Genomic DNA, 26625 nt, shown 5'->3' on the forward strand with positions numbered 1-26625 from the left:
TATGTATACCTGGATTATATATTTTATTGTATACCAAACTATTTGAATAAATATATATTTGTAGGTTTATGACAACTCATTGCTGTCACCTGGAAAGAACACCATAAAATATAACACGAAAGTAGAAAAAAACGAGAATACAACAAAGCCAGTAAAGAAACCACTACATATAAGAAACGTCGACAGGAACTGAAATCTACAATGACAAAAGATGTATGTTAGAATGGTTAAGCTACAAATGTATGGTATTTCTACCAAGCATTGATTTACTCGATCAAAATAAATTGGAATACACAAATCCACTGTTTGTTTATGTACGTTAAAATTCCATAATTTTGAGTACACAATCATACTGAACACAATTATTCATATGCATGTTCTATACATGTATCCAATTCTAACTATGATTTTATGTATTATTACAGGTGTCGACTGCAGAAATTAAGGAAGGTGCTACCTATCAGTCTGGTGTTGATTTAATCGACAACAACCAAAGCACGGAGGAGATTCCAGACGTGATGATACCTCCAATACCCAGAGTGGTAAACAACAATGACCAAAAAAACACCTTTCTTTATTTTGACTTGGAAACAACTGGCTTGGGTAAAATTTTGTTTTATAGACTTTTATATGCTGTTTTCGTTTTACATACAAAAACAAAATGGTGTGTTTTAGCTCACCTGAGCTGAAAGCTCAAGTGGGCTTTTCTGATCACCCGTTGTCCGTCTGTCTGTTTATAAACTTTTCACATTTTCTACTTCTTCTCCTGAACCACTGGGCCAATTTCAACCAAACTTGGGAAAAAGCATCCTTGGGTGAAGGGCTTGCAAGTTTGTTCTGATGAAGGGCCATTTCCTCTTCAAAGGGGAGATAATCACAAAAATGCAAAAATTCGGTGGGGTCATTTAAAAATCTTCTCAACAAGAACCACTAAGCCAGAAAAGCTGAAATTTACCTGAAAGCTTCCTGACATAATGCAGATTCAATGTTGTTAAAATCATGCCCCCAGGGGTAGGTTGGGGCCACATTAGGGATCAAAGTTTTACATGCAAATACATTTAGGGAAAATCTTTAAATATGCGCCAAGATAACTCAGGTGAGTTGTGTGACCCATGGTCCTCTTGTTCTCATTGTAATGTATGTTTTTGACCTTGACCTTGGTGTTTGACCTCTTTTTAAAAAAACCTACATTGATCTAAAATGATCATCATCAACTTTGCTGCCATACAGGAGTAACATTGTTTTACTGACACATCTTTTCTATTATTCAAATAAGTGTACAAACCAAAAAGATGAATTTCAAATAGAACACAATTTATTATTTTGTATTTTTCATGTGTTTACATAAAACCCAATACACATTGTCCATGCATCTCATAAATGTACTGATGTTTTAGGTACATCATGTCAAATTATTCAGATGGCATGTATGGTTGGAGAGGAAACATTTAACAGGTATGTTCTGCCTACTATAGAGATTACACCTGGTGCAACATCTGTGACCGGAATACACATTGTCAATAGTGAAATGTTTCATCACAAAAGAAAAGTTGATAGCATCTCCATTGAAAGATGCTTGTTGGATTTTGTTGAGTGGCTAAAACAATTCCAAAATCCCTTGCTTGTTTGCCATAATGGAAAAGCATTTGACTCTATCATCTTAATGAAAGCCTGTTTAAATACAGGCAATATTTCATTGCCTATCAAAGGTTTTGTGGATAGTTTGTGTGTTGTAAGAGAAGTTTTGCCAGGTCGAAAAACATACAAACTGGAAACCTTGGTGAAGGATTCTTTGGAAATGTGCTATGATGCACACTCTGCTGTGGAAGATGTAAAGGCGTTGCAATCTTTATTTGTTCATTACAAGCTCAGCTGTGATATATTGTTAAAGCATAGTTTTAGTGTTGAATACGTTATACAGTCAATTCATTATAAATCAAGGACAAATGAATGCTTGTCATCTCTGCACCCTTTGTCAAACAGTCTGTCAAATTACATGTTAAAGAAAATAGCACTGTCTGGTTTGTCTTACCAACATCTGAAAATGGCATTTGAAAGGGGGGGACAAGAGGGTATTGAAAACATCTTGAGTGAAACAAACAATAATGGTGTTGTAAGAGTAACTAAAACAAAGTCTGTATTTGCAAAGATTATTGCTCATTTCTCTAATTAGATAGATTTTCCTTACATGTAATTTGAATCATAATTTTTTAGATTTAAACTTTTTCAATTGCAAAGCTATCATGCATACACATTGTTCCTTTATATATTGATACAGGTGTATACGAATTTTTTACAAATAAAGGTAAAGAAAATAAAGTAAGTATGAGAACATCTCTTAAACAGGAACAAGGTAAATAGATTTGTGTATTGTATATATTTATGTGGAGTCTCTGATTATTTTATTACTAAAAGTCTTTCTGTATAATTATATTTTCTGTGTTAATGAATGTCCTTTGTTTTTGTGACAGTGTGTTAATTGTTTGTCTTGTTTGTGCTGGGTTTATGTATGTCCTGCTTTTGTTCATTGCTTTTAATGGGTTTTTTTTAAATTTCTATGACACTTGTACATATATCGTTTATACTATAGCTTATAGTTTTAGTTACTGCTTCTCTATTCAATACAAGTATTGAGTGTTTTATAGATTCAAGTACTCTAGTTTCTGCTTTGATATCCATATTGTTTTGAAAAATGAGTCTCAAATTACTTCAATTTTGATTTATAACTGTAAACAATAATTTAATATCTAGATTTCATTACTTAGAGATGTATTCTTCTAAATTGAATGCATGCTATTTCGGTCCGGTCAAAATTATGAAAGATAACTCTTGCAATAAGACTTTTATTCCAGGATTTTTGAAAAATATCATTAAAAATTTGGATTTTTCAATTTCATTCAATTTCTTTTCATTATGCATCTATCTAATGTCTGTACTTTTTATTTGTAGATTTTTGTGGGGATTCATCCAGTGATTTTCATAATAATTCTTTCTTTATCTGAATTGTACATTTTTTTGCAGATAAAATAAAATATGAACTCATTTTCAAACATGATTTTTTGGGTTTTTCATTGAAGGACATTGTGTATGATTATATACACCAAAGGTACTGGCCATTTGTGAGATAAATTTAAAATTATGGATCATTCACTGTTTATTAAAAAAAATCATAAAAAATATCCTAAAAATAAATGACAGGTTGAGAGTCTTTATCCTTCATGAAAATAACTCAGATTCTACTGTTGAATGCATGGCCAAAAAATCAGAAAGTCCATATTGGTGTAGAGAACCTCCTTAAGGAAGTTAGCTCCTGAGCTTTTGAGTACAACTGCGCAGGATGCTACAACTAAGTATTCACTGGTTCAATACTGATCCCATTGGTGCAAATATATTACACATCTAGTGCTAAACCCTATCCAGTTGAAAATTTTTATGTCAATTCAAATTTTGAAAGGGTTTGACAGGGACTATATTTTGTGGCGGAAGGATTCACGAATCAAAAAGTTCTAATTCTGTATGATATTACAGTTTCTGTTTTATTCCATATATCGTCTATTTTTATACCCTGATACGTGTATTTCAGTTTTAAAATTTATGATACAGGTAGTTGAGACTTGGAACTAGTTCAAATGTTGTAATTTATTAACTTGGTTGATATATTTTTCCAAACAGTACACCGATTCTTGAAAAAGTTTTAATTAATTTACTCGAAATTCTGTATAAAAATTCAGTATTTTCGCCAATTATTCAAAAATTTGATCTCCAACCCTCACTTTTTTAGTTGCATTTTAAATTGGAAGACCAGACCTTGAAAATTATGTAAAATTTTGGATATTGACATTATTCCTAATATGTCCTTTTAAACTCTCAATTTTGATATCATGAAGTTTTTCGTATATCAAGTGCAAAAAGGTCATTATTTATTTCCTTTACTAGCATTAATTTCATTTTTCATCTTTAGTGTTAGAGGACATGATTATGTATCTATTTTATGTAATGATTGATTTGTGTTGCTTATGAAAAATCAAGTTTAATTGAATAAATTTTAAGTGCAAAAAGGTCATGTTTAGAACACTATAGCTCAATAACAAGCATTGTGACCCCAGTTTTTCTTTTTAATTTCCTAATTCTCCCTCAATGTAGAAATCAAAAATACACTTCCCAAAAAATTGACATTACTCCAAATGTCAGGTGCGAACCTTTTTAATAACTTTTAAAGTGATGACGTAACAACGATGCTGATTGGATGAAAAATTCGTTTGATTTCTTAGTAAAAAAAAAATTTGTCCGGAGTTCATCTGCACTAAGCACGCGGGACTACTTTTCTCTGGAATGCGTCCTCCCCGTTCGAATTTTAGCGCTATTTATAGAACGGGAATTTCCACACAATCATTATAAATGTAATGTATTCATTTGATGTTACCAAATATAAACACAACCAAAGATACGAATAAAATACAAATTAATTTAAAGAAACAACACACATAGGCCTAGTGATGACGTGGCAAAATAGTCAACTTGATGACGTAGGACACTGACTGGTAGAAGTAGATAGATTGTAAACACGAGTTCCCGGTATGTATCGTCTGCTTTACGAGTTCGATAACATATGACGGAGCAAGCAGCGACTTTTGATCTGGGAAATATTAATGAAAATGAACTGTGTTATATGGGGCTCTGTCAACGAGGGTAATTTAGATGAAGAGGTGTTGAGCTTTTTACTTGATATTGGAATGGAGCCGAGTCGCATTCCACCGTTCCTATGACATGACCAGTGTTCAACGTCTCCTCGAACGCAATGCAGCATACATCCAGTCACCACTTGTTCTCTTCCTTTATATCTAATTAAGCTTTTAACCATTGCACCTTTAACTTTGCGTATAATCCATTCAATTCTGCACAGTAACTCTACCTGACCTGAACGCACAGCCAGTTTTGTTGTCGTTTTCATTTTTACGTATATATATTCATACGCGCCATTTCAAAAACGTTAATGCAAGCTTTTTTATGAGAGAAAGTATTTGTTTTTCTATTTTAAAAACATAATTAAATGATATATGCTTCAAACCAATGCAACGTCATTTAAGAAATGGAACTTTCGGGATATGCTGGAACGACCGATTATATTTGACGTTTATACACCACGGTCACGTGATAATAGCCAATTGTAGGGCAAAGTTGACATCGATACATATGGTGTTTCGCTAACAGACGGTCCGTAAAGAGCTACAGTACAGCCATCGCGGTTCCCTTATTTACCGCGTCACCACGACGGAAAGTTAATCCTTTCTGCATTACACCGTCGCGATTTTTCATAGCGGGGCTTCGCGGGACCACGTTTATACCGCGGCGGAGTAAACTAAGTTGATAACAGGTCTAAATACTGCATCTTGTCTCCAATGACAGTAACTTCCAATGGATAGAATCAATTGAAAAGTACAATTTAAATCTTATGCATGTATGTCTGTGAATTAAAATTTTCGCAGTATTTCAGAACGAATATATACGTGCATTATCCGTATAATCGACAATGTAAAACATAATTTACTTCAGAGACTTTGGTTTCGTATTGTCAGTGATGATCACGGGAAAGTTAATCGGTATTTATAAACATCGTTTTAATAGAAATTAATTTGAAACTAGAGTTTAGAAAATATTAGATATCTATACCTTGACAGTTCTGTCTTTCCTGTCAGATCAAGGCTTACAGTGTAGTTTTCTAATCATCTGAGATTAAACATGCAAATTGCACGTGCATGGACAAGCATCTTTCTTCTGCATTGATTTCATTTAATTGAATTTCAAAATAAAAAAAATAGTTGCATCGATTTTAAGAAAAATCAGTATCTCATATTACAGTATTTAATGAATGTGTTAATGATTAAAATAAATCTAAAACCCAATTCTTAAACTTATTATAATAGATATTTCCTTTATAATCATCGTGCGAAAAGGCATGATAAGATAAAATAAAAATACTTCTATTTGTAAAATAATAATTGGGCATTGAAATGCATGTATGATCATGTTTTATTCGTTGGAAAGCGAAACCATGGCGAATACATTAAACTTGGGGGCATGTTTCTTTGTTTGATACATATATATCTTTTTATTGAGTATTGAAATTTTAAAATAAGATCATTGATCTTAACAAAAACTCGGTCTTCAATGATACATGTGTACATGTATTTGATGAATTCAGAAAGTCGTTTGTAAAATGAAACGTAAATTTAAATTCTACTTCAATCTTCTCGTTTTGTTTAGACATTCATCTTCCATATCGGATTATTTGTTGGAAGATGTACGTTTTAGTGATAAATTTAATGTTAGAATTTTCTTAGTCATCTTGTTATGTTGTAAATAGTGTGGATCTCTGGTTGCGTAATACTTCCTGTCTACCCGAGGATCCGAGTTTTGAAATACTCGTGCACGGGTCTTACGAGGAAAAGTCCCTTTGAAGCAGTATGGCTTCTCTGCGAACATCACCTAAAATGTGGTCAGATTAAGGTTGGAAACACCCCCTTTCATTATCATTGTAAGAATATTGAAAGTTAAGCTTGATATATTCTTGTTACATATCTTTTTATTTGTTAGAAATGGCAAATACATAGCTTTTTCTTTTATTTAGGCAAAATATTAAGTTTACGATAATATTTCATGAATTAATGAATTCACTTGCGAAAAAAACCTAAATATTCAATTTACATTCATTACGCATATATCATTTCATTCTTTGGAAATTGTACATCTCACTGGTACATTATGTATATACATGTAAATGTAATCTAATAAAATGTTAGATTTTAACTGTGTCTGTGACTGACTTTCTTTGTTTCGCTAATCTGTTGTGCAGTGTGATCTTGAGCTTGCGTAATACTACTTCTTGTTTACCTGTGTGTCCGAGCTTTGACATACTATCAGTTTTGAAGAGAGTCCCTTTGCAAACATGTTTTCTCTCTCTCTCTCTCTCTCTCTCTCTCCTGACGGATTTACCCGAGCCTCCCAGTCTTTAAGGTCTTGAAATTTAATTAGCACAAATAAATTCTACTTTTTTGGCATAAACTTATGTAATGAGTTGATTATCAAAATGTAGAAGCTACCATATTGACAACCAAGTGGGTGGTGCAGGTTGATGTTTACATGTATATAGCAATCACTGACTGCTTGTTTTCACAATAATCTGGAGTGTAAGGAATATGTCAGCAGATTTTGTTTTTACAACCATTGATATATACATGTAGTATTGTAAACCTAATCACAAAGTTTATTTTTATTCGATATCAATAAAATCTTCTTTTTCTCGTATTATCAGTATTAAAATTTAAAGTTTGAAATTCAAATAAATTCTCATAGAAAGTATATAATTTTACACATATATTTTCTTAAACTTTACAAAAAGAACATTCTTTTTAAAATTTATATAAAAATGAATTTTTATTTTTATTTTTAATTTTCCTATGAACTGTGACCTTTTGTCCCGTGACATTTTGTCCCAATTTCACATAATTTCTAATCGTGAGTTTTTGTCCATGGTCATTTTGTCGGTGACTTTTTGTCCTATGAATTTCTGTCCTACAATACCAAGACACAATGCATGCACGGTAACGGCCCCAACTTTTTTAACGGAGAAGTAGGCATCGTCTTTTCAGCATAGGTGTTATTTACCTGGAGTTCCCAAGGTGGGGATGGGTGTTAATCTTTATACACAAGTAGTGTCAGTTACTGAAATACACAGGGAATTGGGGTCGAGGGGGACCTCTAATTAGGCAATGCCAGGATTTTGTAGCATTAGATAATCAAAATCAATATTGAGATAGCAACCTAATTCAAACACACAACGAAATTAATACATGTTGATTTTAATTTCATTCAAATTAATACTTTTATTGACTTTTTTGAAGATAAGTTATATTGGAATCAACCAAATATTCAGGACTGAAATATGTCTAATCAAATTCTGCGACATACTTACATGACATCGTACCATTTTTACGCAAATATTCAAAATCCCCCCCCCCCCCCCCCCCCCCCCGACTATTGACTGGATATTGGGTTTTAAAATGTTTCACTCAGTCCATATCAAATGTTTGTTTTGGAAGGTCCACTCCGACTACACGTGAGCTGCGTTAGGATAAGTACTACATGGATACATTTAATTATTTGTAATTCAGTAAGATGTTAAGGTGTTGTACTGTAATTGTATATGTGTGAATGATATCTGAATATGTCATCAATTTTCAGAAATCATGTCATGGGAAATCAACTATTTAAATACATTTGAATGAATTGCTCTTTAACTTTCAAATTTAATTTGAAAATCTTGGGTAACAGGGTGTTTAGATTAGATAGATAGTTAATTCAGGTTAACATACATGTCGAGGAAATTAATATTCGCTTCCAAAACATCAACATCTTGCAGCATCTTAATTAATAGTATAAGACGATGTATTCATTTGGACTGAAATGTATGGGCGAAATAGTTTTTAGTTCATTCCGTTAATATCATTTTAAAAAACCAGTTGATGATAGCAAAACCTAGAGTATTAGAACGAGTGAAATCTTAATTCTTTATGAAGCCATTTGTCTTTATGAAACTGAATGGGCTGGGGTATGATTTTTTAAAGCAAATATTCTCATACAAATTCAATAAAAGTGTTTTCAAAGGTATCTTGTGTTGACTCTCATTTTTTGTTGCTGTTACTGTGGTATCATCGGTATAAAAAAAAACCACAAGATTTTCGTTGATGAATAACAGGATCATTTTAGAATTTGTTTTCATGTTGATGTATTTCAATTCAGTCAATTAGAGAGATGGGTAGGGGATATTCTTCGAACCTGGCTATTTCCTGTCTAATATGGGAAAGCAGCGTGTTTTTGTTATGGTTCTTAGACTAAGAAAAATAATTTGAAAAAGCTGATACTTAGCAACATATTTTCCTTCCACATCTCATAGTGATTCACACTGCATTGCATTTATGATTTTGAACATTTGAGAATTGTTTTATGCAACCTGAGTCAGGTCACTTTAGAAACGGAATTAACAATGCGTTCGGAAACATTAAACACTTTTATTTGGGTAGATACAATTTTTAGGATAATCATCATTGTCATGAAAATATACAGTGTACCATTATTGTGAAAATTTGATGACAGTACCCTCTTTAATTTCCCAGTTTCATGTGCGAGGTATATCCCTACTACACATTTTTACATTACAAGTAAAAATCGAGCTAAGAAACACAACCCTAGCAGGGGGTATCGTATTTTTAGGACACCTTTGCCATGGTAACATGCCACTCTTGTGAACGTAAAATGATGGTTTCTGAGTTCCAAGTCCGAAGTTTACCCAAATACATTATAGATAAACGGAATAAGCAAAGGTTGAGAAAGTTCCAAGATCCCTCTCCGGGATATCATTTGTTATTTCGGATTTCAAACATTTCGGTTGAGCATCACTGAAGAGACATTATTTGTCGAAATGCGCATCTGGTGCATCAAAATTGGTACCGTATAAGTTTTACATTATAACCCCTGGGTCGAGGCCTCTGCTGGTGGACTGTTAGTCCCCGAGGGTCTCTACAGCCCAGTAGCTAAGTACTTCGTTACTACATGTAGCTTGAAAATACGGATGTATATTTAATTGCTGTGATAAAATTTAGAAATTCATTTCAAAATTAAGGATTATCTGCCTCATACATAGCTCTTATCCTTAGGCGAATTTGACTCCACTTTTTTTGGCACTCTGTTTCCCCCTAAAATAGCTCTAGCAAGTTTATTGTTATTTCGGATTTCAAACATTTCGGTTGAGCATTACTGAAGAGACATTATTTGTGCATCTGATGCATCAAAATTGGTACCGTATAAGTTTTACAGTGTGTGGTAATATACATGTACCACATGCGGTAAAAATATGGTGATTATACATCCGTGTCATATCCTCAGTATATTTCAACGATTGCGCTTAGAAACACCAAAACCCCCAAGAACAAGGTACGATTGTATACATAAAAACGCCCAAAAAATTTCTCTCTATAAAACGATACATTTTACCTTAATTCACCTTAATCAGCGTTTTAAGAAAGTAAAATATATGCCAGGTATACTATGTCAACAAAATCAGAATATTCCTAAATGGATAGCATTATGACATCATGAATAAGACATTTCCCGCCTTTTTCTTTTTGTCACATGTCATACAGATTATTGCTCAGGAAAAGATGTGTGCATTTGTCGAGCAAAATGAAAATGATATACAGTATATTGTGTATTATTTTAAGATGAAAAACATGCTTGAATATGAATTTGCTCGACGCATGCGCTGTATGTTTTCTGAAAGGAAAACCACCTGAATTTGTGGATATTTTCATTGAAAATGGCATTTTTGCAATTTTATGCCAACTTCAAGCTCTCGTCATATGACACAAATCATTTTGCTGATCAAACTGAGCGAATTTTGGGTTTGCTAATCTATTCCTTATTTGAATGCCAGGGTTTGAGCTCCAAGTGAAATCATCGATATTTTGGGCCAGATGACTTTAGAAACTGTACATAGGAATATAGATTTTCAGGATATCATGTTCATGGTTAAATACTACGTACTGCTGCGAAAATATGGTAATGGTACGATTTCTAGTGTCCGCGTTCCAAGTCCGAGATCTATCCCCAATGAAAATCGTTTTTGAAAACATCAAAAGGTGGGGAGCTGAAATTTGTAAGATACCATAAGACATAGTGTACATTGTAACAATGTTTTGAAGATGTACTGATGATACCCTCTTTGTCCCAAAGTCTCTTGTGCCCAAAGAGGGTCCATTTGCGAAAGTGCAATTAAATGTTTACCAATACAACCTGTCATTGGGTAAAATGTTGTCTGACATGTTTCACACCAATTCGTTGCACACTAATTTGGACTACGGGTTACTCTGTGACCCATGGACAGGGAATGTCAACTCCTTATAGGCACCTGATCCCACCTCTGGTATATCAAGGGGTCCATGTTTGCCTTACTTTTTATAGGAGTTATAAGACTGATCACTGTTCGTTACGTTCACATTTTAATGTAAATGATTATTCTCTCTTAAGAATAATGTTGACCATACATGTTCTATTATTAGTGTTATGTTTAGAACTGGAATAAACAAGTTGAATTCTCATACCTGGATGTTGGTGATTGGACTCAGAGCCCGCTATATTTATATCTACCAAAGATATCACACGTAGATGGCGAAATGGAATATCACTGCATGATTAGGCTCTACTGTAGCGTAGCATTTATCAAATCACAGTCAAAATAGAGGTCAAGGTGAGAAGAAGAGAGGATGCTTACCAAAACCCAAGATTTGAACACATTTTCTAAAACTAACATGCTTATAGGAGTTATGAGATTGATCACAGTTCGTTATCTTCACCTTTCATGATAAATTTTTCATATTTTCTCTATGATGAAAACGTGAAGATAACAATGATCATCTCATGTATCCTATAAAGTATACAAAATCGATAGGTTTATACTCAGCTTGAAAGTTATTTGTACTTTGCACGGCAAAGTAACTTGTCAAATCAAGCAGGATGTGTGGGAATTTCGATACACAGTTTGACATGAAAATGATCCCTCACCATCTAATATACCGAGTAGATGATTACTAATATATTCAAACCCAGTAACCTGTTTCTTATAGTTATAGCTGGTCCCTAGAAGCCAACTTGTCTCATTCTAAGTAGCCTGTTACTAGTACCTGGTTATTACATGTAGTAGCTAACTTTACCGATCTAAAATATTACAGTATTTATCCAAAATACACAACAAATGATATGTAGTGTCTGAATTATCAATAAGTCATCTTGTATCAAATCTTTAAAAAAATCATTTCAAGTATTGTTATCTCGCAATCACGAAAGCTGAACATTTTCAAAGATGAATCTATATAAATCCCGTACCCTTAATAGTGAAAACGAAGCTCCAGTTTGCAACATATCGGAAATATATTCTATTCCAGTACAGGCACTTTCCCATGGAAGATGATTCAATTCCGTGTCCAAGAATTTAATAAGGTTTAGAGGAATACTATAATCAATGTAACCTCCTCGAGCCAAGTTAAAGGAGTCGTCTATGAGTCCTGCTTTATCCACATTACTCAATATCTGAAATTATATTGGAGTAAAACAATATGAATTAATTAGATACATTAATAGTACAAGTGTAAACACTGTGTGTTTTAAATACAGATAAAGGCATCACGATGCAGAATATATGTGTACAATTTATCTCATCGCAAGGTTCAAACATTTATGCATGCATCAATACACAAGATGCCATTTGAGCCTGTTACAATAAAAATCATTTTCGTTGCTTTCGTGGTACGGATGTACCCACGAATTTACATCTTCTGTAAATAATAGTTAACTATGTTAAACAATAAAAGAAATTCAAACACGAGAGCAAATTCCTATATACATGCTTATTTCATTTAACCAAAAATCTAAGAAAACCGGGTATGCCAATGTTGTTTATTACCGTATTATTGGTTTCCAGCTCGGTAGAGAATTTACACCACATACTGTCCGGGTAATTTACGCGATAAAACCCTTTCTGACGTCTGTTAAATTTTATCCATCCGGAAGTCTGAAATGTGCCAGGAACGTCAAATTTCACTAAGTAAAGAGAAAAATAGAATTGATTTTGCAATACAAACTCTATATGTAGTATATATATATATATATATATATATATATATATATATATATATATATATATTCATTTTATGTGCACTATATTTTGACATCCAAGTTCACATTCCAGGACGTTATTCCAATAAGCACCCCCACCCCCACCCCCCGAGAGAAATATTTCATGACTTATCTAGAAGCAATGTAAACAAACGGTCGAGCGGTCTACCCCCGCGTTAGTTACATGCTGCTAGGACATTTGGTTCCGCAGGTCGTGAGTTCAACCCCAAGTAGGGGCGGAAGTGGCTATCCAAAATAAAATAAAGGGAATTTTTTTTAGTGCTTTATATTCAATATTTCTTTACTTATATATATATATATATATATATATATATATATATATAATTCTTATCGTATCCTTCTCTGATTGGTCAAATTCCAATTGAGGAACGCAAGTTATTTTATGTTTATTATTATTATTATATATATATATATATATATATATATATATATATATATATATATATAATAAACATAAAATAACTTGCGTTCCTCAATTGGAATTTGACCAATCAGTGAAGGATAGGATAAGAATTAAATTATATATATATATATATATATATATATATATGTGTGTGTGTGTGTGTGTGTGTGTGTGTGTGTGTGTGTGTGTGTGTGTGTGTGAGGGTGTGTGTGTGTGTGTGTAACAATCAGAGAAGGATACGATAAGAATTAAATTAAATATATATATATACATATAATTTAATTCTTATCGTATCCTTCTCTGATTGGTCAAATTCCAATTGAGGAACGCAATTCGTTTTTGTATAACCTGGTTTGGTATACACCCCCTTGACGACCAGATGCCGGAACTATTCTCTCTCTCTCTCTCTCTCTCTTCGCGGATTATAAAGCGTAAACTGACACAAACCAGATTATATTCATATAACTTGCCCCAGAATTAAAGTCAATCCTTATATATATATATATATATATATATATATATATATATATATATATATATATATATATATATAAGTAAAGAAATATTGAATATAAAGCACTAAAAAAATTCCCTTTATTTTATTTTGGATAGCCACTTCCGCCCCTACTTGGGGTTGAACTCACGACCTGCGGAACCAAATGTCCTAGCAGCATGTAACTAACGCGGGGGTAGAGCGCTCGACCGTTTGTTTACATTGCTTCTATAAGTCATGAAATATTTCTCTCGGGGGGTGGGGGGGGGGGTGCTTATTGGAATAACGTCCTGGAATGTGAACTTGGATGTCAAAATATAGTGCACATAACATGAACAAAATGCAGTGTTAATTCAAAAAAAATTAATGAGTAAGCGCTTTTTAAAAAGAAAATTAAAGGAATATAATTTTTAAAATGAAACTTCACAATAAAAGTATCTTTAATATTTTATCCTGAATTTAAATGACTCCGCCAAGGATTTGAAACTGATCAATAGGTTTTGCAATTCTTATTTTTTGACGCGAAAAAAAAATTAAAGATCTTTTTCCTTTTTGTTGCATAAAACGAACTCCTTAGATCCGCCTCTGTCATAGTCGTATTGTGACGTACGTTAAAACATAGACATGACGTCACACTTCGTCTTACTCTGCCTTTTATCAATATTATACGTTGCACTGTATTTTGGAGCTAGGGTACCACAAGATTGTGATGATAATCCACATAAGTTCACAATGTTAATCCGAGATCGATTTGTAATATAAATATAACGCTGTGTACGAGAGAGAGTGAGAAGAGGGTGAGAAATACACTGTGTGGTCAAGAGTGACAGACAGTCACGTAACTTAGACTAGATCTGTTTGGTCAATTTGTAATTATCGGTAAGCATTGTTTTCTTTAATGTTTAACGAAAATAAAAGAATGAACCTGTTTATCGTTGTCCCGTTAGTATCTGGGCAAAAATCGGGCAGATCACCCGTTACACATGCATGACAACCAAGGCCGTATCAGTGAGGGAGAGCAATTTATTGTGCCAACACCTAACGTGAGATGGGTTATATTCAAGAAATATCTGATTTTGCGCATGATGTTGGGCGCTTGGCAAAGGAACAGTCTCCCCTATGTTAAACGCCGGGATTAAGAATTTAACCCGGAATAGAAAGCGAGCACCCTAACTGCAACTGGTGTTTTCATATTTACCTTTGACCTCCGTTTTATTTATCCAAAAATGTCCACTTCCTCCGCTACTGAGTGAGTAATCTAAATATATATACCATTTGTATCTACAAAATATTAAAAATCTATATTTTTACTTTGTCGAAATGCGCATCTGGTGCATCAAAATTGGTGCCGTATAAGTTTTACATTATGACCCCTGGGTCGAGGCCTCTGCTGGTGGACTGTTAGTCCCCGAGGGTCTCTACAGCCCAGTGGCTAAGTACTTCGTTACTAGCTTGAAAATACGGATGTATATTTAATTGCTGTTGTAAAATTTAGAAATTCGTTTCAAAACTAAGAATTATCTCCCTCATGCATAGCTCTTATCCTTGGACGAATTTGGCTACACTTTTTTGGCACGCTACTTTTGGCTATATTTAGGTCTAAAACTTCATAGTTATTTCGGATTTCAAACATTTCGGTCGAGCATCACTGAAGAGACATTATTTGTCGAAATGCGCATCTGGTGCATCAAAATTGGTACCGTATAAGTTTTACATAAGGCAAATTTACCTAATACACATTTTGTTAATGTATAAAAATTCACAACTGAACACGGGCTTCATCTACATGGGTCTGGCCCACCCCTAGATATATAATGTACTTCTGAGTTAGATGATTTAACTATATCTATCATAGAACAAGTAGTAGTGAATCAAGTATATACAATAGATACCACTAAGCCACCTGGACCTGATCTAATTTTTCCTAAAATATTAAGACCAATAGCATCTTCAATTAAGATACCACTAGCTAATTTAGTCAACTTACTTTTCAATACATCTTCACAAGTCAAGGGTTATTGATTCGTTACCTCTCACTAACCCTTGACATCAGTCGCTATTTAAAAGTTGGGCTCGAGAAAAAGGATGACGCAATACGCTAAAATAAATCACCCAATGGGATTTCTTGTTTCAGATGAAAGTTTGGTAAGGGAATAAACAGAAAGTAAAAAATGGCGTCCGTTGACGAAAAGATATGTGAAAAACATCAAATCGATCATTTGACTGAAAACCAAAAGCTTTCGATATTATGTATCAGAGAAGAAAAAGATGTTTTTATTGGGACTAAAACCGACAGTGGTAAATCGCTATCTTACGAAGTTGTTCCCATTATTTTGGAGGAAAATGCAGTGACACTGATAGTCGCACCACTTTTCAACATCATTGCGTGTTAAATTATTTCGTAACGCAATCAGTAATTAACATTTTTCGTCCTTTAATTGTTGTAGTTTATTATTTAGTTCATAGTCAATTTCAGACAACTTGTTTAATTTGTTAAAACATAGTCGACAAACGTACTTCGACAATCCATCATTTTCATTCGGCTCATACCCCAAAACCTCGTCTAATTGTTTCTTCAAGCAAAACGAACTCCCGAAAATCAATCGACGGTATCTGTCTTGTACTAATTGGCCACAAATTCTACACCAGAATGCCATCGCCATGCGTGTTTACTGTTTAGTTTTGTTTTCGACTGATTATAAAAGCCGTTGTCTGATTGGTTTGCAGCTTCAAGCTGCAAACCAATCATATGCTTCTTCTCGAGCCCAACTTTTAAATAGCGACTGATGTCAAGGGTTAGTGCGAGGTAACGAATCAATAACCCTTGACTTGTGAAGATGTTTTCAATATAAAAATCCAAAACATTTGGAAATTAGCTATTATAACGCCAGTATATAAGAATAAGTGGGGTTTCCTAGATACATCTAACTACAGATCTATATCTATAACTAGCAATGCCCAATCAACGGGAGGCACCTTTCCAAATTTCCTTAGTCTCGTTTTCATTCCGTATCAGAAATGAGCTTGTAAAGTACGGTTTATTACGGTATTTTCTTACATATATTAAAACATTTTAGTGATGTTAAAAGGAAGTTTGAGATATCCCTTTCTCACATTATCACCAGTGTGAGATCGACTTTACCCATGCGAGATTTTTCTTTATTATATACCCATCAATGTATCGTTTGTTGATACTGTGGATTTCACAGCGTGTGATCCGGTTTTCCGGATCACCACACTGTGGTTTTCTGATTCCGTATCAGTATCCTCTGAAACTGATGCCGTCACAATGCAACAACGCAACGTTATTTGTGGAAAATGTTGACCGCGTCACAAACGAACCTGCATATACAAAACATAATTTCATGGTATGTCTGTGTTTTTGATCATTTGGATTACATTTATTATCTTATAAATGTGGATTTAAAATGCACAAGGGGGTATATAATAAATTTATCATTAGTACAGTAACTTGATCCGAAGAGTTGGATCACGTCTCGTTGACAGGCGCGGATCATCAGATCAAACTCGACGCTTCGCGTCTCGTGTGATCTGATGATCCGCGCCTGTCAACTCGACGTGATCCGACTCTTCGGATCAAGTTACTGTAGTAATAATATATATGTCTCACACTGTTACGACGTCATTTCATTGTGACGTCATACATTTCTATGATTTACGTTGCACGGTGAAGATTTACGTTACACGGTGAAGTAAAATATTTTACATTGTTATCTTTAAATCTTAATGTATATAGCTTTTTGTTGGACAATCTTGGGTTTTTTAGTTTACACTATAGTGTAAACCATTTTCGGGTATAATCTTTCTGCCTATCTAATTAGTTTTTGGATCGAATTTCAAATGAGGATTTTGATAATTTAGAATTTTCTCAAAGCTCCTAAATTTGTGCACTAAACTGTAGATAAAATGTGAGAAAAATAATCCTTCATTATTTACTCGTGTGGGATAGGGAAAGTCCACCTCGGGAACAAGATTCGCTGTCTAGGACTCGGGAAAGCCTCGTCCTAGACTGCGAATCTTGTCCTCTCAGTGGAATTTCCCTATCCCACACTCGTACTAATGAAGGATTCTATTAATCTTTACCAATCATCGATAGATGAAAACATGTCAGAAAGGTAAGTTTTAGTTGGAAGTAAAGATTTCAAAATTATTCATAATTCCTTTTTCGTGCGAGTAATGTTACAAAAAAAGATATGGAAAGCTTCCTTGACTAATTTACTATAGAACTGTATTGTTTTGAACATATGTTATTGATGAAATCAAAAGGATCGGGAACAAGTCCCTCTCCTATACAACTGTATCAGCTGTAGACAACTACTCTGCCGTTCTTGCATTGAAAAACTGATATTGCTAAGACGAACTTCGACTTGTCAACATTTAACATGGCCGCCCCACGTGGTTGAGAGAAATGTAAACAAGAGACTATGGACATGGGTGATTTAGAAATGATTAACTGATTAGCATTAGTAATCATTTAATAGAATACTTTGCATGAGTGATTATGTATGTTGGAACATTACAGTGTAGATACGAAAAGGGGTGCTTTCAAAACTGATTGAACTTTATAGATCAATGACATAACAGCATTACCATTAAAAAATAAGTATATAATTCTTCCTTTTTCCAATTCCTGGTGCAGACAAGAGGATCAACTGGAATAATACATATGCATGAAAGGTGAAGATTGCGAACAGTGATCAATCTCATAACTCCTATAAGCAATACAAAATAGAGTTGGGCAAACACGGACCCCTGGACACACCAGAGGTGGGATCAGGTGCCTAGGAAGAGTAAGCATCCCCTATCGACCGGTCACACCCACCGTGAGCTCTATATCTTGATCAGGTAAACGGAGTTAACCGTAGTCAAAATCAGTGTGCCAAGAACGGTCTAACAATCGGTATGAAACACGTCAGACAGCATTTGACCCAATAATAGGTTGGATTGACAAAATAGATCGTTATAACCATAGAATTTGCGAAATGCTGACTTTAATCGAGATTGTTGAAACCCCTGTACCATCAACTTGTTTGTCAGTAGCTTGCTTCGATTTAAAAATCAATATATGCACCCTGGGGTGCATGAGCCGAGTTGCATGGGGTCTTCCTAACCTGCTATCCAACAATATAACCAAGTTTCATTTGATTCAGTTTTAAACTTTTCGAGTTACTGTCCAGAAACCATATTTGTCTGAAGTTTTCAATCTATTTTCGGTCACTGTGACCTTGACCTTTGACATCAATAGGGACCTTGCTTTGGTATCCAACAATATATCCAAGTTCCATTTGATTCAAATTAAAAAATTTGGAGTTATCCTCCTGAAACCAAATTTTTTTGGAATTTTAAATCTATTTTCGGTCACTTTGACCTTTGACCTATTTTCTCCAAAATCAATAGGGGTCTTCCTTACCTGGTACATAACAATATCTATAAGTATCATTTGATTCGAATTTAAACTTTCTGAGTTATCCTCCTGAAACCAAATTTTTTTGGAATTTTAAATCTATTTTCGGTCACTGTGACCTTGACCTTTGACCATTTTTCTCCAAAAATAATAGGGGCCTTCCTTACCTGGTACCCAACAATATATCAAAGTTTCATTTGATTAGATTGTAAGCTTTTCGAGTTATCATCCGGAAACCAATTGTTGAAGCCCAACCGCCCGCCCGCCCGCCCGCATCACTAAACCAATAGCCGAGTTCAACTTCGTTGCAACTCGGCTAAAAACTTACCATACGCAGAACAAGCTCTTGTGTATCGAATCAGTTGAGAGATATAAACACCATATGCAGGTGATAATGAAATATTGCTACAAAAATATGGGAAATTGACGATGAAGATGCTGAAATCATCCCGTTTGTCATACAGTTGAGTCGTCAGTTTGCCGTTAAAGTCTACTTTCAATAAAATATCCAAGTATGAAGCAGAAATGAACTACTCTGCGGTGTCTTTTATTTTGAGCTCACAGAGATATATCGAATCGACATATAAATGAAAGTTATTATTGTTAATAGATTAAACGTCGTCGATATATCTAAATGTCGACTTGAAGGCCACAGCAAGAGATTTTTTTTCTTACGTAGAAATATTTGAATAAATTTAGCTTCATATGAATATAAAAACAGGTCAGCTAACAAAAGAGCACAGTTTGTGCCCATGGGAATTCCAACAGACTGTTGGAAGATCTGATCACCAAAGACCAAGAAGATATTGTCAATGAGGAACTCTAGTATATTTTTTATTTCAACTTCAGAGTTCTTGTACGTGTATCTTTGTTATTAGAATTTTCAAAATTGATATACTTGTTGCATTATGAATTCATTCAAAAGAAAGGTAACTCTGTAATACCATATTGAGGTTTTTTTAAAATTACTTTAAGAAATAAGAGGTAACTTTCAATTTAGATTCTTAATATTATTTAGGTTCAATCTGACACATACACAGCATTTATGAATAAAAATACAAAACTTTCACCCTGTTTGTTTATTAATTACCAGAAGTACACTTTTACAAAAATCATTTAAAGAAAGATAACTCTGTACTATCAAATTAATTATTTATCATTATAAATATACGGTCAACTTACGACTACATTGTTTATACATTATTCCTTAAGGTAATTCCCCATACCACGTCAAATAACGTTAGAAATGTTATTCACGATTCACGAACGTTATCACACATTCAACGAACCCGACGGCATTTTGGTGAATGTTGTAGACCGTATTAGGATTGATTGTTTGAAAGCAAACAACAAAAAAATTAGAATTCAAAAACAACAACAAACGAATCGCAATAATACAAACAAGCCCTCTTCATACACATTGCGTTATGACACACAGTCTTTTAGTAATTCCCGTGAGATTTCTGCAAATATTACAGATTATGATGTTAAATCTTGTTGTCAAGTTTCAATGCATCTACTGTAGGCCATTTCTTTTGTGTGATTTCTGATCATCAATGACGGGTAGAAATATCGAATCTCCTATACAACTGACAAAATGCAAATTTTTGTGTGCTACGTGTACTGACAGTCACATATTTTTGTCATGTTTTCCTTATAATTTATTTAAACCTGAAAGAATACAATAGATGTCGTCATGATCTATATAAAATACCTGCAGGCCTACATGCATAATATAAAGCTATATGACATTGTAACCCCATTGCAAATTTTTTATATTTATTTACAAAATTTGCTTTCGAGGCCCTCCGAATCCATAATAAATGTGCATATACATGTACATGTATGTGCATTATATCTCTGTTGTGTCTAATCATTTCAGGGTGTTCAATTTAGATCATATGCTGACAGATTTATATTTAGGCCCTATATCTCTAGGCCTAGGTGTATTACGTTTGTGTTCTTGTACGCACAGTATGGATCATGGGTGTTGTAATGTAATTTTCTTTTATCTAAAACACTTTTCTGGCCGGACATGACCTTCATTGATGTTTTGATTAAAATGTCTCGGAATTTACGCGGTACTTACATGTCGTTAACACTCACATCGCATGGCTGTATCGTATTGTTAAAAACTACCAGGAACTAAAAAATACCAAGGGGGCGAGGAATGCAGAATTCGTGTGTTTTTAAAAATATGAATTTCCCAAAATTTGTAACTTGAGCATAGGTTAGCATTCTCTGAATAAAAGTTAAAATTGTAAAAATCAGTCTGATCTACATTACTTTGTTCCAACTAGATCTGACGACATAATTTTATGCCTCGTTCACACGGATGCGCATTAAATTTTACTTCGTTAATGCGAAGTAAACTAATGCGCATTAAATTCGTATGCATCTCCATTAATGGGTGCGTGAAATAAATTAGAGAATAGACTATGTTATTGAAAATTATTTTTATAGATATTTTAATGAATATTGTGTAGATACAGAATTCTTTGTTCAAAACGCCATACATGTAGTATACTACATGTTTACAATTTACATGCATAACAGATCTACACATAAGGAGTTTTGTCGTGTTTATCTATATGTTCCCAAGAAATTACTTGTTATTTCCTCTGACGACCAGCATTCAATCTAGACAATATATTGTTTCTTCATGGGCCCAATTTTAAAACTTCGGAACGTCTTTTTCACCATTCCGCTGACTACTGTTGTGACGTAATTTTTAATTACTAATACGTATTACAAACTCCCCGTCGAGGCCTCATTACGTCACCTACGAATAGACCTCTCCTATGTGACGCACCACAATATACAGATTTGTATATTGTGAGTCCGCGATTATCACACAGACAAATTACACGAAAGAAGTACTTCGCAGTTAAAAGTTTGAAGATATTAATATTAAGAGCATTGATATAAAAGTATGGATTTTATTTTAAACATAAAATGATCAAAAGATCATTATAAAGTAGGGAGACTCTGTTCAAATTATTGTGTAAAGTAATGAACTTGATGTTTACGTTATTGTTTTGAAAGTTTGACGTTATGTTTTTTCGTCATTCTACAGTGACGTCACAGTATACGCGGCCTAAGAAATCGCTATCCCATAATGCCTAAGTGGAAGGGTTTGGTTTGTGAGCAAACGAACTCTGGTGGAAGTTTGATACGTATTATAAGTCTACTATGACGTCATATGGTATAAAAGAATTAACAATGCGCGGCATATTTGTTTTAAAAAATGTAAAAAAGAAAATCATATCACTATTCTAAAACATTTTTGTCGTATTCAAAAACAATTCCTTCCACATGTATTACTCAGTATGCCTATGCAGAGCACAGGTTTACGTCTGACATTATCTAATGACATGCTGTTTGTACATGTTTTAGTGATTAATAAAAGAATTGGCTTTATGACCATGACCTGACCTAGGGTGTGTTAAATTTACCTAGAGAAGCCATTGTGCTAAAATAAATTTAATATACAGCACAACCAGCCGCAAGACATCTGACCTACTACCCGAATTGAATAGTGACCTTAACCTAATATCTGAATAGACCAGTAGGTGTGTCGAAGCTTAAAACTGTTTGCCCTGTAATCCCTCATAGGCTGCTTAGCAGCTGCAATGACAAGAGTGATACAAGTTTAATATTTATTAATTGGATCAGAAACAGGATGCAAATTTACATATATGGTGGAAAGGGTCGCATGCAAACTTTTTGTGGGGAACTGGGGAGGCGGCCAGTGTGCCAGTTTGACTACCAAAGTACGGGCAACACAGGGGGCCCTATGTGGACATAGGTGCCCGAACCTGAACGAGTCCCCACGTTCTAAGGGAGGTAGAGATCTCTGCGCATCTCACCGGTCTCCTGCGTGCTACCTGGTTTAATTAGCAAGTGCGGAGCAAGCTTGTAGACCCTCCTACAGTTGTCGCAACATGCACCAGCCTGTAGCATCCCCTCCCTTAGTAGGAGGTGGATGTGGCCCCAGCTATGAACTAGCTGAGAGCCCCACGAATTAAACTTTAGCAACTTATGCAAGAAATTAGTATTTTCTATGAATATCCACTGACCCTTGACCTAGTTTAATGGCCGTCTGGAGGGTACACGTGAAATACCTGCCCCCTGCTTTAGTAGTAGGTGGGAGGAGAGCCGGTTTTGGCGCAGAATTAGTGATCAACTACCCCAACGCACTCCCCAGTCCGCCACAGACATTGGAACAATGTCCCCCACAAAAATTGATATTTGTATGTTTGTATCCTTTTTTCTTCATGCATACTTAAAATTGGAGGCACTTGAATAGTGGAGTGGGCGACGTGCATCCTCGTCGTCGCCCAGGGCCCGCAGGCGCGAGGGGAGAACATTTATCTCTACGCTCCCCTCTCCGAACCCCCTGTGCACTCTCAAGCAATGGTTACTAAGACCAAGTTATCACCAAATTGACACATTTCGGTAATCGCTCTCAACTTGAAGATTACCTGCATTTCCTGTAATTTTCGTGGGAATATTTAAAACTTTCAGGATTTCCGACCAGTAATTAGATTGAATTCTGAAGTTGATCATTGCAAAAAGTGTAACCTCGAAGGTAATAAATTAACAAGGTCATCTCAATTCTGCGGGGTGGGCGACGTGCACTCTCGTCCGTCACCCAGGCCCCCTGGAGGCACTATGGGAGAGCGTTTATCTCTATGCTACCCCCTTCGAACCCCCTTGTGTACTCTCAAGCAATGGTGACTTAACCAAGAGGTCACTGGTATCACCGAATTGACACATTTTGATAGTGATTATGAAAGTTGTAAATTATTTAAATTTCCTGGATTTTTCAAGGGAATAGCTAAAACTTCAGGATTCCTGACCAAAATTAGACTGAATTCTGAAATGACCATTTCAAAATGTGTAATCTCAAAGGTGACGTAAGATTAACAACAAAATGGTCGCAGTTCAGGCGGACTATAAGACTTGTCAGCTCTGAATAACTCCTATGATGGAAAGCAAAAATTGGACAAAATTTCCAAACACCAATTTAGCAAACCATCTCCCAGTCCTACTGGAGGAAAATTACGCCCCATAACTGAAACTGGTATACCTCTAAAGGATTCCGATTGATTCTGAAGAGTTTCAGCAGAAAATTCGAGAATAATTTTGAATTCCGTCAAAAAAGATCTAACTACAAGTCCCAAATACTTCCGTAAAAACTAAGGTAACGATAGCAGAATGGCACATTGCTAAATACCATTTTCGACGATTCCTAAGATAAAACAATAAACTGTAATGGATCAAACTTGTTCGACTGGAAATTCCTCATAAATTCGTCAAACTAATCCAAACGTTCCAGAGCCAGTGAGAATTACTCAGCTAAGAATTAAAATTAAGACCGATTACTCGAGCCAAAATACGAAAATGACCCGGTCCATTAACACTCCTAAGCCTCTACCCTCAAAGCCACGCCTCCTCGTAAAATGTTGGATAACAAAACATAACACTTCCTGACGTGGTTTCTCGACTGCTGGAACCATACAAACTCCAATAAATGCCTATTGAATGAATTATGAAAAGAAATATTCAACGCCGAATACATCTGAAACAAAACCAGTCAATTATTTACATGAAAATGGAATGGAGTGTGATTGACTTAAAGTTAACCAAACAATAACTTTTGGTTAGGCTTGACATTGAGAATAAACAACAACGAGCCGATCAACAATCTGCAAGTCCGAACTTAAATTGAGATTGTGGACAATTATCAGAAACAAAAACTGCAATTAAATGCAACTAATGATATGGAACTAGGGTCTCTGTGCTATGGAAATTGCTAAATATCCAAAGAACGACAAGGTGAGAATATACTGCGACTCGTACGCTGTGATGCTGGTTCTAGCACAAACCTGAAACGTGTGTACGAAATAGCATATAGCGCTTCACGTCACGTACGTTGTCGGAATCATCTGTAAATTACATAAAATAAAAAGAGGCAACTTGCTGAAATAGCAAGAATACCACGTAATTGCATAGGGATGTTAATAATAGATAAGTACTATGAAGTTAATAACTCTGCGTAAATTGACCGGTGAGGTCCTTGGTACCTAAAATTATGATCGTGCGTAGTAAAAACCCGTGAACCCCTGTGGCCGTGAATAGCAATGCCTACCCTGAAACTTGGGCCCAATAATGCCTAGCAAGTAAACCTAGCGAGATAATGTAGTGGTTGGCCACATTGCAAATTGAACCTCGTGGTAGGTTGAGGTCCGAGCCCCTGGTCTATGCAGTGCCGGCATGGCACAATCAGGTATACCTGAACGTTATCCAGGTTCATCTGTGTATGACATGTAATTGAATAAATACAAGTAACGCGACATAATGAACTGATTACAGAATGGGACGAATTAAGAGTAAGCAAGCTTTGGAATTTGTAGCATGATCTGACTATCTGGTGCCCTTTGCTTGACCGACTCGCTAGCCATGCTTATGAAAGGTCATGAAACCTACGTTAACCAAGTACCTTGAATCATGAATGGCATTTTGGCCAAATAGATACAATCAAAATTGTGCCATAGGTTTGCCATTGTGATACATAATAATAGAGCACCGGCAATGTTAGGTATATTAGGTGGTGTAGGACATGACCAGGATATGAATTTACATATGGCGGCTGCCAGAAGATACATACAGAAACTAAGTCTGAGTATGGTATCGCCCTATGGGCTATGTTGTTCGAGTGCTTTACGACAGCCGGTAGAATTTGAACTAAGTGAATATTAAGGAATATCAAATAAATGCAGCGACTCACTATGTTGACCTTGAGAAGGGATGGTAGCCTTCGTCAGAGATTAGACGACTATCGCCGGCTGAATAGGTACCTCCTGCCTTCAGGGGAGGGGGAGGACCATCGTTGTCGTGCTTCACTGCCTGGCTGGTATGCCGTCCTTGTCTCGAGCTCCAGTCCCGTGGAGATCCCGGTTAGAAAGGTCCGTGTGTCGTGGTACGATGAAAATCGCTCCCCACAAAGCGGCCGAGCACAGGTCAAAATTTGGAAACCCATCGCCGACACTGGTGACGATTCTATTCAGGTTGACCTTGAGAAAGGCTAGTAGCGTTCGCCCGGGATTAAACCTCCATCACCGGCTGAATGGGTACCTCCTGCATTTAAAAGAGGGGGGGGGGGTGACCATAATGTTGCCGTGCTTCACTGCCTTGCCCTCCTAGTCTCGGACTAAAGTCCCGTGGGGATCCAGGATAGAAAGGTCCACAGCACCCATCGCAGTTGGAACAGGTCGTCAAATTAAACCGCGGGTCCGAGTCACAGGTGGAACGATAAAAATCGCTGAGGCTGAGGCTCCCCGCTAGTGGCCGAGAAAACGCCCAACTCAGGCCAAAGTTTAGCAACCCATCGCCGACAGTGGTGAAGATTCCATTGTTGGAAGAGATGTTTTATTGTATTGCTTATAGGAATGATAGGTCACAGTTCATTATCTTCACCATGGACAAAACAAATCAAAATCCAATCTATCTTTTTTTTTTTCTTTTTTTTTTTGCTTCATCCCGTTGCTGCAC

The 26625-nt window shown here is 35.4% G+C and overlaps 1 protein-coding gene across 1 annotated transcript in view; it reads right to left on the bottom strand.

Annotated features, from left to right (window-relative positions):
• Nucleotides 1–26625, bottom strand: part of LOC125670998 (glutamyl aminopeptidase-like) — a 288688-nt gene that overhangs the window by 16120 nt on the left and 245943 nt on the right. Inside the window, exons 11-13 of the mRNA XM_048906475.2 lie at nt 14842–14924; nt 12515–12651; nt 11938–12141 (exon numbers count right to left, since the gene is read on the bottom strand). Coding sequence (XP_048762432.2) covers nt 11938–12141; nt 12515–12651; nt 14842–14924 — 424 coding nt within the window. The remainder of the gene's footprint in view (nt 1–11937; nt 12142–12514; nt 12652–14841; nt 14925–26625) is intronic.

This window comes from Ostrea edulis, chromosome 4 (genome assembly GCF_947568905.1).
Source record: "Ostrea edulis chromosome 4, xbOstEdul1.1, whole genome shotgun sequence".
Lineage (NCBI taxonomy): Eukaryota > Metazoa > Mollusca > Bivalvia > Ostreida > Ostreidae > Ostrea > Ostrea edulis.